The sequence below is a fragment of the Dipteris shenzhenensis genome, chromosome 18, assembly GCF_047967505.1.
Source record: "Dipteris shenzhenensis isolate YYH24624 ecotype China chromosome 18, Dip_SZ_1.0, whole genome shotgun sequence".
NCBI lineage: Eukaryota > Viridiplantae > Streptophyta > Polypodiopsida > Gleicheniales > Dipteridaceae > Dipteris > Dipteris shenzhenensis.
In genome coordinates, this window is record NC_141613.1 from 7,007,641 (window position 1) to 7,022,922 (window position 15,282).

At 44.3% G+C, this 15,282-nt stretch overlaps 1 protein-coding gene across 1 annotated transcript in view; it reads left to right on the forward strand.

The window, feature by feature from the left end:
• The first annotated feature begins 5,725 nt into the window (after positions 1 to 5,725).
• ATM (Serine/Threonine-kinase ATM-like protein) overlaps positions 5,726 to 15,282 on the forward strand; it is a 312,761-nt gene continuing 303,204 nt past the window's right edge. Inside the window, exons 1-5 of the mRNA XM_087389269.1 lie at positions 5,726 to 5,810; positions 5,890 to 5,998; positions 8,540 to 8,683; positions 9,391 to 9,552; positions 9,820 to 10,015. Of these exons, the coding sequence (XP_087245395.1) occupies positions 5,742 to 5,810; positions 5,890 to 5,998; positions 8,540 to 8,683; positions 9,391 to 9,552; positions 9,820 to 10,015 (680 nt within the window). The 5' untranslated portion in view covers positions 5,726 to 5,741. The remainder of the gene's footprint in view (positions 5,811 to 5,889; positions 5,999 to 8,539; positions 8,684 to 9,390; positions 9,553 to 9,819; positions 10,016 to 15,282) is intronic.

The following is a 15,282-nucleotide window of genomic DNA, read 5'->3' on the forward strand; positions in this document are numbered from 1 at the left end:
TTAACTTCTTGTTGTAGACAAATTTAAATTTTAGCAAGAGATGTACAGTAAAAGTTGCAACCCATTCACTATTGCATGCAGAGTTGAAGAAGTGGGCTACACGTAGCCTCCAAGTCAGATCTTTTCCACATCCTGCAATATACCAATTGTTGCTATATATGCCAAAATATAAGTTGGACCCTTTACCACATGCTATGCATGTGCTTTTGATTTTTATGATTCTTGCATGGAAATCTTCACTTTAACCCATCACCCTGTGTACCACTTTTTATGGTTTGTGCGTGTTTGTTTTATATAAGGAACATGCCTACAAAATGACTATATGTATTACAAACCATTCCTCCAAGAGTACTAAAGATGAGTGGGATGCCTAGTTAAGAAAGGTGTACTATTTTTTTAAAAGTTATTATTACTATTTATATTTGTTTCTTAAATTTTTTCACTTGAGATGCTCGGTCATAGATGAAGGAGACTCCACCCCACCAAATTTCCATCAATTTGCTCTCAAGAAACTAGTTTGTCAAATGTTTCCTAATGGTCCATTGTTCCTTCTAGAACAGCTTTCAAGTACAACTAATCAAGAGGTGAATCTAGGTATATTCAACAAATGATATTGATGCATCACAAGCTGCTTATAATTGCTCTCTGCCCCAATGAGCTTTTTCTTGGCGATTCCTAGATATTTATGCTACACAACAAAGAGGAATAAGGGCTAATCAGTGGTAGGAACATTGAAAATACTTTCAATCAAAGACAATTGTTGTCAATATGAAAGGATTGCTTAAGTTTACCTAAAATCTAGGAGACATGATCCCTTGCCAAAGTACACATGTTTCTTTCTTTGTGTCAAAGAAAATGGAGAGGATAGACAATTTATAATGGTTCTTTTGGAGGATTAACAAAAGCTGCAAAAAGTGAGAGATTCAAAAAAAGAAAGACAGAGCAAGGTTTTTCAATCCATAGTTGAAAATAAGTAGCCCCATTATTAGGTGAGAGGCAGACTCTCTAACTTTCTCCCATCATCTCTCCACTGGTAGCCCCATTGGTAGGTGAAAATTTCCCTTCAATTGGATGTTGGCCTAGCCTATAAATATGAGAACAATATTTATCACTAAAGTAAGGGTTAGCCACTTAAAGAAGGTTGGAATTTGCCCACCAAAAATAGAAGACCTAGTCTACCTAAATGTTTTGGCAACCTAGTTTATAGTTTTTAATGAGGTGGAATTACTGCATATAGGTCGACCACTTGGCATTCTTAAGCTACCAATGGAAATTTGAGTGTTGCCTCAAGTTATCATGGAAATTTGAGTGTTTTGAAATTGCAAAAGTATTGTGAATAATGACTTTTATAACAAATAGTTATTGTCTTCAATGCTTTAGTTCTTGAAGTAATGAATAGAGTTATTTGTTAGATGCAAGATAAATCAAAGTAGCATCAATCTCAAGACTAAACTAAAATAAGCCATTTGGTGGCCTTTAGTAGGAAAGAACAACCCCAATAGCATGAGTACTTGCAATAGCTTCAACCTCACAGACTTTGTTGCAATCACAAAAAATGTAAGATCTAGAGGAGAAGTCAACTTGTTATTGAGAGGAAGCCATGGCTTGGTCTTCATCAAGGCCCCAAATAATGGATGCCTTGGCCTTTGTGACATAGAAAAAGAAAAAGTGAATCTCTTCTAAGGTTTTGAGGATCCTTTCTATAACAGTGGGCCAATCCTAGAGAGCTTCTTAGCTTAGAAATATTAGTGGAGCAGAGCAAGTCATGATTTTTTGGATCTTATCATTCTTCAAGTAGAACAAGGTCTAGTTCCAACAATCATTCCATAACAAGCCGCCACTACATCCCTCTTTTGCAATGGACCAAAAGAAGATTCAGCCCAATGCACAAGAAAGACTACCTTGTATGATCTTCATTGACAACACTCCAAAAACCATGAATGTTGCACGATCAAGAGGATTGGATCAAGATCAAGAAGGGGGGCATGTTAACTGATTGGTTAACAATATGCCACCGCTAGTTAGTGATGTGATTTGATGGACAGTGGCAAGTCCATAGAGCCAGGATTATGTCTTGGAGCTAGATGGGCCCAAGAGGATGGTAAAAGAATAAGAAGAGAGAGTGGTACAAAGAGATTAGGGTTGGCCCTCCCTTCAAAAGGTGACTTGTATAAAAGGCCAAATGGTGGACTTTGGTCTTCATTGTTGAATGCACAAGTTTGGAATATAAGCTCCCTCTTCTCTTCCAAGAGTGTCTTTGGGTGCTCTCTTGTTTCCCTTGTAATGTCTTTGTGTTTGCCACTCCATCCCCCTTCACTCTCCTCGTCCCTTCTCCTTCTCCCTCCCTTCTCCCCTCTCTTCTTTCCTTCTCCCCTCTCTTCTCCTCTCTACCCCTTCCCTCTTTCTCTCATGGAAACACATTACAACAATTTAGGAGCCGCTTGAGTGACACATGTGGACGGCTCGTGCTTTGCATTGCTCTCACAACGAGTAGCTTGGAGTGGAGGCTCCATCGGCATTCCTTCAAGATCCCCACGATACATGAGTCACCGTTGAGGCTACACATGGTGGTAGGCCTTATCACATTCTTTTGACCAAGAAAAGGCTTTGGACTTGACAAGGCATTCAATGGAATGGCCATGTGAGCTAGGAACTGCAAGTGTCGTCCATGCCACCAAATTTGGCCCAAAAACTGCAAACACTCCTTCAAGCTTCATGGTACAAGTGCCTACATGCTTACCGCCACCTTGTTGGGGTCTATTGCAATGCCCTACACATTGATGACATGTCCCAACAAGCAACCACTATGCACTATGAATGCACATTTCATTGGATTGAGATTAAAGGAGACTTCTCGATAGCATGCAAAACACAGCCACAAGTGTCCAATTGTTCCCCCTCCCTCTCTTCGAATGCACTAAGGTCATCAAGGAAGATCCGCATGAACTACATTAGGTATGGCTTGAGGATCTCTTGCATGGTTCTTTGAAATGTGGATTTGACATTCTACAACCTAACACACATAAACACCCCATGCAGTGATAAAAGTTGTCTTGGGTTGATCTTTTGGTGCAATCATGATTTGGTTTTATCCACTGTACCCATCCAAAAAGAAGTAGACATCGTGCCCCACCACCTCATCCAACATTGATCCATGTATGGAAGGGGAAATGGGTCTAGCACTATTGCGGTATTCAGCTTCTAATGGTCTACGTGAATCTACAACTTCTTGTTCTTTTGGGCACAATGACAATTGGAGAGATCCACTTTGGATTCTCGATTGGTGCTATGAACCCCACTTGAAGAATGCGCTCCAATTTTGTCTTAACTTGCTTTATCACATGTAGATTCATTTTGTATTTTTGCATTTTGGTTGTTGTAGCATCCTTCTTGAGGTTTACTCAATGCTAATAGACCTTGGGGTCATCAAGGCCTCACGTATTAGAATAGTCCCACACAAACACACCTATAAACTCTGGCAATATTGCCACCGAGGCCATCCAGAATTCCTCATCTAGTAGAGTACTAACATTGACTAGTTTGTAGCTCCCAAGAAGATTGTTTTGAGGATATCCTCCTAGATCTAGCCGACTTAATTCACAGCTCCTCAAACTCCCTCTCTTGCTCAAATATGTTCTGCAAATCCCAATTCATAGTGACTGGATCATTCATTGACAATAGCTGCAAATAGAGGCACGAGATCTAGATTTGCCCATAGGAACTCCTCTTCCTCATCATCGTCCCAGCCATCTACCATGTTGACCACCTTTGGCCAACACCGATTGTACTGCTCCTTCTAGCGTGCCGCTCCAAATCAAAACACAAACTTTTTATTTCCTCTTCGTAACGACTATGTGTTGAGCTCCCAGTTTTGCTTGGCTCTTGCTTGTCAAAGCCAAGGTCTACCCAATAAGAAACTCTATTCCGGACTAGGCGCCTCCATGTTGAGTAACACAAAAGAGACAATAAAGAAAATCCCTTTAACCTTCATCACCATGGCTTTAAGTATTCCCAATGTCCTTAACTCATTTGCTGATCAGCCATCTGCACCAAGAATGGTGCTAGCTCCCATTGGTTCCTCCATCCCATCTCTTGAAAAGTCTTCAAGGTGATGATATTGACGTTGTATGCCTTGTCGATTAGTACTTGTGAAAAGCTTTGACATTGTACTTTTATGGAGATAATCGGAGTATACATGCTAGTGATTGGAACTATTAGAACTAGAATTTTTGTGGCTTGAAAAACATCCACCTCTAGTATTGTAGTTTCACCCATCAAGGGTTGGATCAGTTGCTTCCGAAACTGTGGCACCAATTTCAATCATCGCTCAAGAGAAATCTAGGTTGGTGAATCCAAGAGGTATTTAGCTCTAGATTCATTGAATCTTGTGGCTACCATTGCCGCCTTCTCTGTCACATACGGCATGCAAATTGGTGCTAGTTTTGGAGTGGCCCAGGAGACTGGGATCCTTTCCTAACCCATAGTGGTCCCTGTGCTGCCTCAGCCCATGGCACCTCCGTAAAATGCACCTTGAGTCACTTTTAATTATTTTACGTGACATTATTCACACCCTCATGGCGACTTGGGGTAGGATTCATGGCTTTTCATATGGCGAAGTGGTCAAGATAACATCTTTCACAAGAGAGTGGTACCACAGTTCTATTTTCACAATATTACCATAGGGCCTTTGTAGCATTTCCACTCTTTGGATTGCTTGTGATAGCCTTATTTTTGTTTTGCGTAATTGTTTATGAGGTTTTCATAAGGAGTGTCTTATTGGATTATTGTTTTATGATGCAATGATATAACAACATGAAGGCTTTCCATGATAGATTAATGGAATTTGAGATTAATGATACAGAGTTCATGGTAAGGAATTTGGAAAGTCTACCCTCATTTGAAGGCCTTTGTCAACTCTAAGCTACAATATGTTGAGTAAGGGGGACATACAAGTATTTTAAAAAAATTCAAATGAAAAGAAAACAAGGGGGCACAGGGTGCTTGAAGTGCGCCCCTTCCATTTGATCATTGACGAATCATGAAAGGCAAGTAGATACGAAGGTGCTATACTCCAAAGGTGGACACCTCTTTTGATTGTAATTAATTACGAAAGGTGAGTAAGACATAAAGGTGGAGCAACATCTATATAAAAGAAAAGGCATGCTTTGTAATATAGTAGAAATAACCATGTGGCATCTAGTGAAGCATGAGTTACTTTTAGGCAGGATTCACACATGTTTGGACGCGTGGGTTGGGAAATGGTGTTTGGGCGTTAATGTATATTACACATGACTAGATATTGCAATAGCTTCCACCCATTGGATTGGATTAGCATCATGTGCTTCAAACTTTTCATATTTGGGTTGCCCACACCATGAGCAGCGTACAGAGGTCGAACGAAAGCAAATACGGCAGGCATGAATGTCATCCGATTAGTTTGTGCCAACGATGTTCAATGCCCGTTCACACTCAAGAGTGTTGGGACACGTGTGAATGCTCTCGGAGTCCCTAAGGAAGACCGTCCAAAACGTTTCCATGACCAAAGTGTTAAGGGTAGAAGCTTGTGTGAGCTAATAAATTTATTAGCGTCATTTAAGGCAAGTGAACATCGAATTAGAAAGACAAGCGTGTATTTGTAGGCCGAGGCCACCTTTCAAACTGAACTCATGTCTTTTGATCGAAAAAGGCAATTCGAATTCTCATCGCCTGAGCAAGCAATTCGAATTCTCAACTCCTGAACAATGGCATCAGTAGAAGAGATCGAGGAGCTCAACTCTAAACTCCTCTCGGACAAGGCCAAAACTCGAGAGGTAAACTTGGTTGCCTCATCGCTCCTCCTGCTCTTATGCTCTTCATCATGGCAGCTAATCCAACTGCTTTGATCCGCAGGAGGGTATCCGAGAATTGATCAGCTACCTTGATGCGTCGGGAGGTGTCAGCTTATGCCCTTTGCTGGACCGTCAAACTTCCCTCTACCGCCATGAAGAGAGGATACCTTGTAAGATAGCTGTACTATACTCGGCAATACAGCCTTACCCAAGTTCTTATAGTGTTTAATAGATAAGGTTAGCTGACACGTATTTCGATACGCGCACTTAGTAAGCCTACATTACTAGAAGGTATGAAATAAAATAACAAATCAAGAAAGGCATAGAAGGAAACACACACACACACACACACACACAGAGTAGGTCGCTATGTTTATATGCATCGGCATTCCAATTTTAAATGCTCTAATGTCCCAATAAATAAATGTATGCAATCATGCCTACCTTACGAATCCGTGAAAACATGGCAATTCATGGATAATCGAGAAAATTTCAACCACAAGACACTGTTGTCAGACAAGGCTCATTTACGACACAGCGTAAGCTAATGCTTTGCAAAGCATAAACACGAGGTCTACGTACATCCTCCTCAAAAAACTGATATATAACCGGAGTATGGTCACGTGTAGCTTCAAATAATATGCAATGTTTATAACAATGGTGCAAGCCTGTCGCTGCCATGCAACGTCACCCACATACAACTTTTAATCTCAATTACATAAAAGAAATTAGCGTTCTACAGACGGGTTCCTGCACAGGTGATCAACATGGATATATATGAAAAGAAACAATGAGTTCTCATGGATAACTCTCATCATGCTAAGGAAAATTGGTATTGGGTCAGACACCAAATCAGGATGAATGACTCGTTCCTGCACATTGTGTTTACCTGTACAAGAATTAGCAAAAGCTTATACTGCAAATGCCAGAGGATAGGGTTTCTTTCAGAAAAAAGACCTCAATTGTAACAGACATAGAGACTACTCTGACATTTCCCTACGTGTGCTCACCTACTAGCAATGGAAGACTTTACATACATTCGAACTGAAAGCATGAAAACAAAAAAGTACACCACATGATTGAATTAAACCAACAAACCGGGGCCACCTCCCCTCCACACCCTACCCTCTCACTCGCTCTCCCAGAGGGACTAGAATTTTCGAAGTGCCTTCAATCCTGGACATTGGTGCAGTTGAATCATAACACCTGGTCTGGTCATGTCCATGGGCTACATGATCTTGCCGCAATGTCTGTGCTATGGCATGCACATTGCTTGCTTAAAGAGTGTGATATGGTAAATGAAGATACCCTGCTCTATTTCACAGTTGGCTGGCCTGTTGGACTCTTAGTTGCTCTATGGCATGCTCCTTTCTTGGTCAAACGTTACAGGATGGTATCAACGAAGGAAAGTCCCAATGTGTGGGCTGAATATATGAGCTGCTGCCATGAAAGAAGAGCCAAGTTTCTGGACTCTCTCTCAGCCTAGGAGGCTGGAAAAACTTAAGCCAAGCGGAACATTCTGAATTCGCTCTCCCTTTCTTGCATGCCTCATAAAAGCTTCAGTAGGATGAGTGAAATGAGCAGGTTTCTCCTCCCTCCCTTCCTGGACATTGGTGCAGTTGAATCATAACACCTGGTCTGGTCATGTCCATGGGCTACATGATCTTGCCGCAATGTCTGTGCTATGGCATGCACATTGCTTGCTTAAAGAGTGTGATATGGTAAATGAAGATACCCTGCTCTATTTCACAGTTGGCTGGCCTGTTGGACTCTTAGTTGCTCTATGGCATGCTCCTTTCTTGGTCAAACGTTACAGGATGGTATCAACGAAGGAAAGTCCCAATGTGTGGGCTGAATATATGAGCTGCTGCCATGAAAGAAGAGCCAAGTTTCTGGACTCTCTCTCAGCCTAGGAGGCTGGAAAAACTTAAGCCAAGCGGAACATTCTGAATTCGCTCTCCCTTTCTTGCATGCCTCATAAAAGCTTCAGTAGGATGAGTGAAATGAGCAGGTTTCTCCTCCCTCCCTTCCTGGCCCCCTAATTAGCCGATCGGCAAGCTGGTAGTTGGGCCGACTTGCAACCTGGTGCCAACTAGCAAGGGTGCCAACCACCTAATTTCTGGCCCAAAAAATATGCCTTGTGGGCGCGTAAAGACTGGCAGTTGCCAGTCTAGTCTGGCCTGTTATAGACTCACAAAGCCTAACCTAGCCCTAAACCTCATGTGGGGGGTTCAGAGATAGGGCATTAAATAGAGAATACACTGTCTGGCCAGATAGACCAGACTTCCTCTGGTTATCAATGTTGGCTAAATCTAGCGGCGAATTGAAATCTTTTGTGCTTAATTGCCATCTCCATTGGAGGGTCTGCTATCTTGCAATTCTCCATCTGGAATGGCTTAAGTATCAAATCTACCGGCTGATTGAAATTTTTTGTGCTAAGCGTGGACATGACCTCCATTGCAGTGCTATCTTGCAAGTCTCCATCTGGAATGGCTTAGTATCTCCAAGCATTTCTCCTGCAAGATAAATGTGATGCCCTGCTCCTACCAGGTTTTGATGTTGAGAAAGTAATACATACTCAGTCTTCAATGAGTCCACATCTTGAGCGACAATTCCGTCTCATCCATCTATCTCTATGAACTTCATTATTCTGATATGGATCATAAATCTTTTAGTTGGTGTGGAGATTTAACAAATGGTTTCTGGTGCAGCTTCTACATGGCCAGGTGTTGTTCGAGCAGTCTGTCAGTGTATTAGTGCAGAGGTTGCTTCCAGCAAAAAGAGAGGGCCCAAATTAGTTCTAGCAAAAACCTTGCGGAATCTGATTCAGAAAGCTGAAGACTGCAACCGCCCTGGTAAAATCATGCCATTGTTGACAAATTTTCTGTATGCATCATGTTGTAAATTATGTTATATTTTTTTGTGTTATGTATTGCATAGTTGAAAAGGAACCCTTGAAGGCATGAATTGCAAATGGATCACATAAGGGGAATCTTTTTTTAAATCTGTTCATTGTTTTATGAATTGCTGATTGTAAAGTGCGGGTGAATAGTTTTGTGATTCTAGTCCAGAGGCCCAGTAAGAATACATTCTGTTTCTGGAATGGGAGAGGGAGACAGAAACTTCACAATCAGTATTGTCTGAAACTGGTGGGCAACAAGTGCTGACTCGGGCTTTTGTGCTTTGAAGTTGTATGAGTGTAATTTTGCATGTTGATGTCAAGGACCCTTATTAAGCTCTTGAATGATTCCAGTCCACATGCCATTATCAATGGATTTTGTTTCCGTAAAGGGAGAGGGAAAAATGAGTCAGACAACAAAAAGAATGTCCCCATACATATAAGCTGATTTAAACCCTTCCATGGCAAGCCTGTAAAGGTTGCCACTCAATGATAGTCTTGAACAGTCCTTCCCATGCCATAGCCAGGTGTTGTCAAATAAATATGTAGTAGACCACTTTGTGAATCTATATCCCGAATCTCAAGCTCCGAATATTGACATTTCGTGGTAGTATACTCACACATGCTTTGGAACTACCCTAATAAAGATGTGCCTTTTTTCAGGGGTTAATCTTTTCCTCCTGCGAGCCATGAAGTCTCTTTTCCGTCATATATCAGAGATTATTTTGGAGGTTCCAAGCTTTGTCCCTGATTACAGTCTTGTTCTTCGTCAACTATTGACAGTTTCAGAGTATCGTTTGCACATGAGCAAGAGGGCTTACTCAAGTGAGTAAACAAACCTCTCAAGCATTTGAGACATAGCCTCATATTGTTTTTCTGCAGAAACTGAAGACGCTATTGCAATGATGAAGGTCTTCTTGTCTTTGTACTTTTCATAATTTCATGCAGTAGCTGTGTTTGCCGCTTTATTGGGCAAACTGCAATCCATGTTGAAAAACTTTTTTGTGTGAGTAAGATCATGACAGGAATGTTGACTTGTTATTGACATGGTGACTAACATCCTTTTGACCTTTATGTTTCGCATTTCTGCAGATCTTGTGCATTTTTTTATTGACAAAGCAAAGGTACATGTCCATGACAGTCCATCTGAAGTATCTTCATCTAAAGAAGACACATTTCGTGCTGCGACAACTTTGCATTGTCTATTGCAAAATCCAGCAGGAGACTTTTCAGAAGAGCTTAGAGAAGACATTGTTCATGGCCTAAGTGATATCTTTTTGCATTTAAGGTTTGCCTACAAGCTAGCTTTGAAAGTTTGATTGAAGATTCATTGTTCTGAGTATTAACAGCTGGTTGATGAAGATTTTGTTCAGTGTTGTTTTGGTAAAATAGAACATTTGTATAATGTCTTGAAAGTATTTTATGCATGAGGGATGTTTTAAATGAATGATGAAGATTATTTGCTAAAGATATACTCCATCTGTGGCATTTGACTTTATTCTATTTTCACAGTGTGCTATTTGATCTAAAAAAGATATTGGGTACAGCCTCGTGAAAATTATATGTGTTGGCAAATAATTCAAGCCTCGCTAATGTGAGTGGAGTGGAGATGCAAAGAAGCACCCTGTACCACGCACTCCAGGACCACCAAGAGCAACAGGGCACCTTGCTTCGTGTACCCCAGGACCACCAGGGGCAACAGGGAGGTCGTTGAATGGAACGACAACTCTCTTGTAGATATCTAGTGACATGGGTCGGCGTTGGAAGGTCTGTGCCTTGGTAGCGGTGATGAAGGTCTTCGAGCCAAGCATAGAAGTCAACAAGTGACGGCTCTAGTTTTTGTATGATTTTGGCAGTGACATGGTGGGCTGGTCAGCTGGTGGACATCTGTAGATGACGAACAGCGCGTAAGCACAGAATAGAGGCAAGTTATGAGTAAAGGTATGAAGGCAAGAGCATGCTGCCACAATGCAAGGAAGCTTTATCCCACATGTGAGCAAGCAATGCAAGTATGTACCCCACTCATATAAAAGGGAGGTCATATTTATATGTCATAGGATGACGGCTTATATGATGTGTCATGACAGGTGCTCCCGTTATCTGCGTCCATGTTTCCCTTCTCGGAAACATTCCTGTTCTGGCATCTGACATTGCAAAACGTTCCATTCCCTGGTAATTGTAAAACTCAGCTTCTACAGAGATCACTGCTTGCACATCATTGCTTGCACATCATAGAGGAGGGTTTCATTGACACATCAGGATATACACAGATCTACCTACCCCACTCACTGAGGATCTCTATTGGGCAGTTTCGGGTCTCTTCACATAGACTTCGTATCGAGAGTGGCAGAGCAGAGTGCCTACCTAGGGAGAGGTGCATATGCACATTATGTGACATGCAGGAGGTTGAGACGGAGGAGCACTTCATCTTTAGGTGCCATGTTTACTATGATATCTGAGGGCGTTTCTACTGCCTCTTCAGAGATAGCTTTGGGGTTTTGTCCCGATTCCTCTCCTACCTAGCAGACTGGAGATGTTTGTCGGGTTTCATCCATGGGGTAGTCAGGCACCGCGAGAGGATACTTTGATCACGGAGACAGGAGCAGACTTCTTCCTTAGCAGATCCTTCTTAGAGCTCTATCATGGAGTTCTTCCTGCCAGAGCACATGGACACCCAGGAGACGAGGCCTCGACATGATCGTGACCCAGAGTCCGTGACACGACAGCTCATGACGTGCAGATTACACTTGGGGACATCCCCTCTCTATTCAGAGTCGGAGCCCGGCCGACAGGGGTTACTGTGGCTCTTGTTAGACGCAGAGCTATGACCAGGAGACTTCACAGTGAGCAGCCGACAACACTCTATGGCTGATTTCATGCCTCCATTGTCTTATCCACCTTGATGTCTTGATGACGACAACGATGACGATGATGATGGTGATGATGAGATTGATATGTAGTCGACCACTGACATAACTATGTTGTACTTAGTACTATCATTTTACATTTTTTCACTCTGCATTGGTTTGGATGCTCGTTTACTAGCTCCACCCTCACAACTCGTTTGTACTAGGTTTTTCACAGTCTCATGGACCCATCGGTCTTCTGAAGACTTTAATAAACTCTCTCTCTCTCTCTCTCTCTCTCTCTCTACCCTCTCTCTCACTTGCAGCCTACACTCTCTCTGCTCTGTCCATCACCCCTTCACGAGACCTCCATGAATATTCTCCCCTGTCGTAGCCCGTCACCCTTCTACTCCGTCTGTTACCCCCTACACCGCCCTTCACCTTTGCTCCGTCCGTCACCCCTCCTCCAGTTCTGTCCATCGCCTCCTGCTCCATCCGTCACCCCCCCAAACCACCGCCCGTCATCCCCCTGCATCGCTTGTCTCGCTCCTGCTCCGCCATCACGCTCCCACTCTGAGTCCTTGTGCCTCTGCTCCGTGAGGTCTCTGCTCCCATAGGCCCGTGAGGTCTCTGCTACGTCCCGTTCATCCCTCCTCCATCCCGTTCATCGCCGCCGTCCCGTTCATCCCTCCTTTGTCCTGTTCATCCCTCCTAGCTCCCATCCCGTTTGTTGCTCCCGTCTCTCGGCCCACGTAGCCCTCCCGTAGCCCTACGCCCGTAGCTCCTGCAAAGAGTCGGTTCTCTCTCTCTCTCTCTCTCTCTCTCTCTCTCTCTCTCAGCCCTGTGCAACCTCAGCGACTCGTCACCCTATGTAGCCTCCCGTCACCCAGCTAGGCCACGCTAGGCAAACCAGTGGTTAGACTAACCCTCGTCAAACTAACTCTAGTTAGTAGGTCAGTTACAAGCTCATTAGACTGTCACCTAACCAGACTAGGACCAGTCGTCTGGTTTGTGTAACCAGACAGTTACTCACCTAGTTACTCCACCCTCCCCCTCCACCCCCCCCCCCAAAAAAAAAAAAAAAAGAAAAAAAGAAAAAGAAAAAAAGGGTGTTACCTGTCATTTTCTGTCTGTCAGAGACAATCTGTACTTGTCAGAAAACAACAGAAAAATCAGAGAAAATCACAGGTTTGCTGAGTTAAAAGAATGCATGCCTTTGCACAGAAAAAGGAGAAAACAGATGTATTTTGAGTGCACGTCTTGTTGAGGTATTTCCTCCACTCCCGTCTGTCCTAGCCTATCTCCTCCACTCCCGCATGTGATGGGAAAGGAGGGAAGGGGAAGAGATTCTGAGAAGGAAAAAGACAAACCTCAACAGGTGTAGGCGAAGCTTGAGGATGTCAATAGACGCCTCAACCGGAGTGGCTTGGAGTGGACAGCCGAGCAATCCATAAAGGGTCATCATCATCATCAGCCACAGCCATATTTGCTCCCACAGGAGTTGTCCCACCGACATCTACACCTTTGCCTAGAGGGCCTGCTTCAGCCCTCCCACTGGAGTCAACTTCGATTTCAACTACGCCAATTAAATCCACTGCTTCGACACCACTTCCCGTTGCAGGTGGCGTTTTGTTGGGGTCCTCCTCACCCGTTGCTCTGGAGACCCCAGCCACTTCACCACCCATGTCACCCCCACAGGAGGTGACGCATGCAGGGCCACTGTTCCCGACTTTCCCATCCCCTCTCCCTCTCAGCCAGCCACCTCTGCCTCATACCACTGGATTGCTTCGCCACTGACTCATCCCCCTACCTGCTATCTGATTGGGACCTTTGAGACCCCTGTATTTGTACCTCAGGTATCCGCCATCTTTGCTCAGATGGCACGACCACCATCCACTTTCTACCTTTGTACCTCAGCCCTTTTATTTTCAGCTAGAACAGGGTCTCATCGACCCACCGGACAGATGGGAGACTTTACTCAAGGAGGTACATAGTATACGGGTCAGGGAGGTGGAGCTGACACGCTACGCCCAGGAGCAGGCTAGGTTCACTTAGGACTTGGCTAGAGTGGTTTAGGAGCAGGCCAGTATCATCCAGGTGTTGAGGCAAGACATGGTTCAGCTCAGGAAGGAGTTCTCCTCTACTCGTACAGTTACAGGGACTACACTGGTGTAGAGGCCCAGATTGCAAGCATGCAATATGTGTGATCGAGGAGACTTCCAGATGGTTCGATGTAGCCAAACGGGAACCCGCAAGGGCCACCATTTTGGCTACCCTCGTGGAGCAGCAACAGAGAGCCAGTAAGGCTCTCAACATGAGAGTTCGTGGGATCCCACGCACTGAAGCTACGCCGATGTCAGATGCGACGGCTTTTGTGGCCACTACTCTGGGTGTAGTTGATCACGGGATCGAGAGGGCGTGGAGGGTGGGGAGAGACCCCAACCGAGAGCAGCCCCTGATCATACGGTTCCATGATGGCTCAGGCCCGACTTTCGGTTTTACGACGTAGGTCAGTACTACGAGATCAGCCAGTGATCTCCATGGATGAGGACGTGACCCCTCTACAGGTTGAGGAGAGGCGCTCCGTGTTGCAGTAGCATGATCAGACACGTAAGGAGGGGGAGTGGGCAGTAGTTAGGGATGGATGACTTCTTACAAGCCCCCGTCGGGCGTCACCCCCCCCCTTCCGCATAGGGAGGCGGGGTCTATGAGACTCAGATCTCCGAGACCCTATCCTGCACCATTTGGAACTATAATGGTACCTTAAGGTCAGAACCAAGGAATTTCTCGGAATCCTATATAGGTCGTGACATGGTCTTTTACACGGAGACACATTAGAGTCCAGAGCGCCCCATACCAGTAGTCTGTGGGTACACGTGGGAGTCTGCCAACAGAGATGAGACTAGGGACACAGGGGGGGTACGTGGATTAGGAGGGGTAGCAGTTTTCTACAGATCCACCCCACCCTTTTGTAAACCATTTTGATAGAGCAGAGAGATACTCATTCCAGATTTCTTTGGATCCGGATTCCGACATGTGGACAGCCGGGATCTGTTTGTTGCAGTATGCTAATTCCCTGCCGAGAGCTCCCACTTTGCGAGAGATATCCGAGATGAGAATGAGACATCTCCATTTGTAGCCCTATATTAGTCCATTGTTGATTTCTCGAGCCATGGAGAAGTCCTCCTAGTTGGAGACTTCAATGCGAGGACAGGCTCCTGTCAGGTACCACTTCTTGATTTTGGGGATGATTCTATGCTACTGCCAGACGTTGGCCTTGAGGATGCAGGTGTGATACGGGTTTCAGCTGACAGACGAGGACCAGCCACATCTTATGGGCAGGCTCTACTAGACCTTGGCAGGATGCATGATCTCATTATCTATAATGGTCTCGACAGATGGCCCACCTCGGGTGGTTTCACATTCTTCCCACATGGGGGAGCTCTAGCGTTGTTGATTACATCATGGGATCCCTTGCCTTCACTTCACGCATCATCGATTTCACTGTAGCACCTCTCCCTCTAGAGGGTGATCACACTTACCTTTTCTTTAGTGTCTCCACTCCCCACCGTTGCACAGCACTTTCCACCCCTTTGAGTTCTTACTCCTTATACCATGATATACGCTTCGACCGTGACCACTCACCTGCCTACTCTGACTATCTATATATACTCCTTGCTTATATATACTCCTTGCTTACATTGACTTC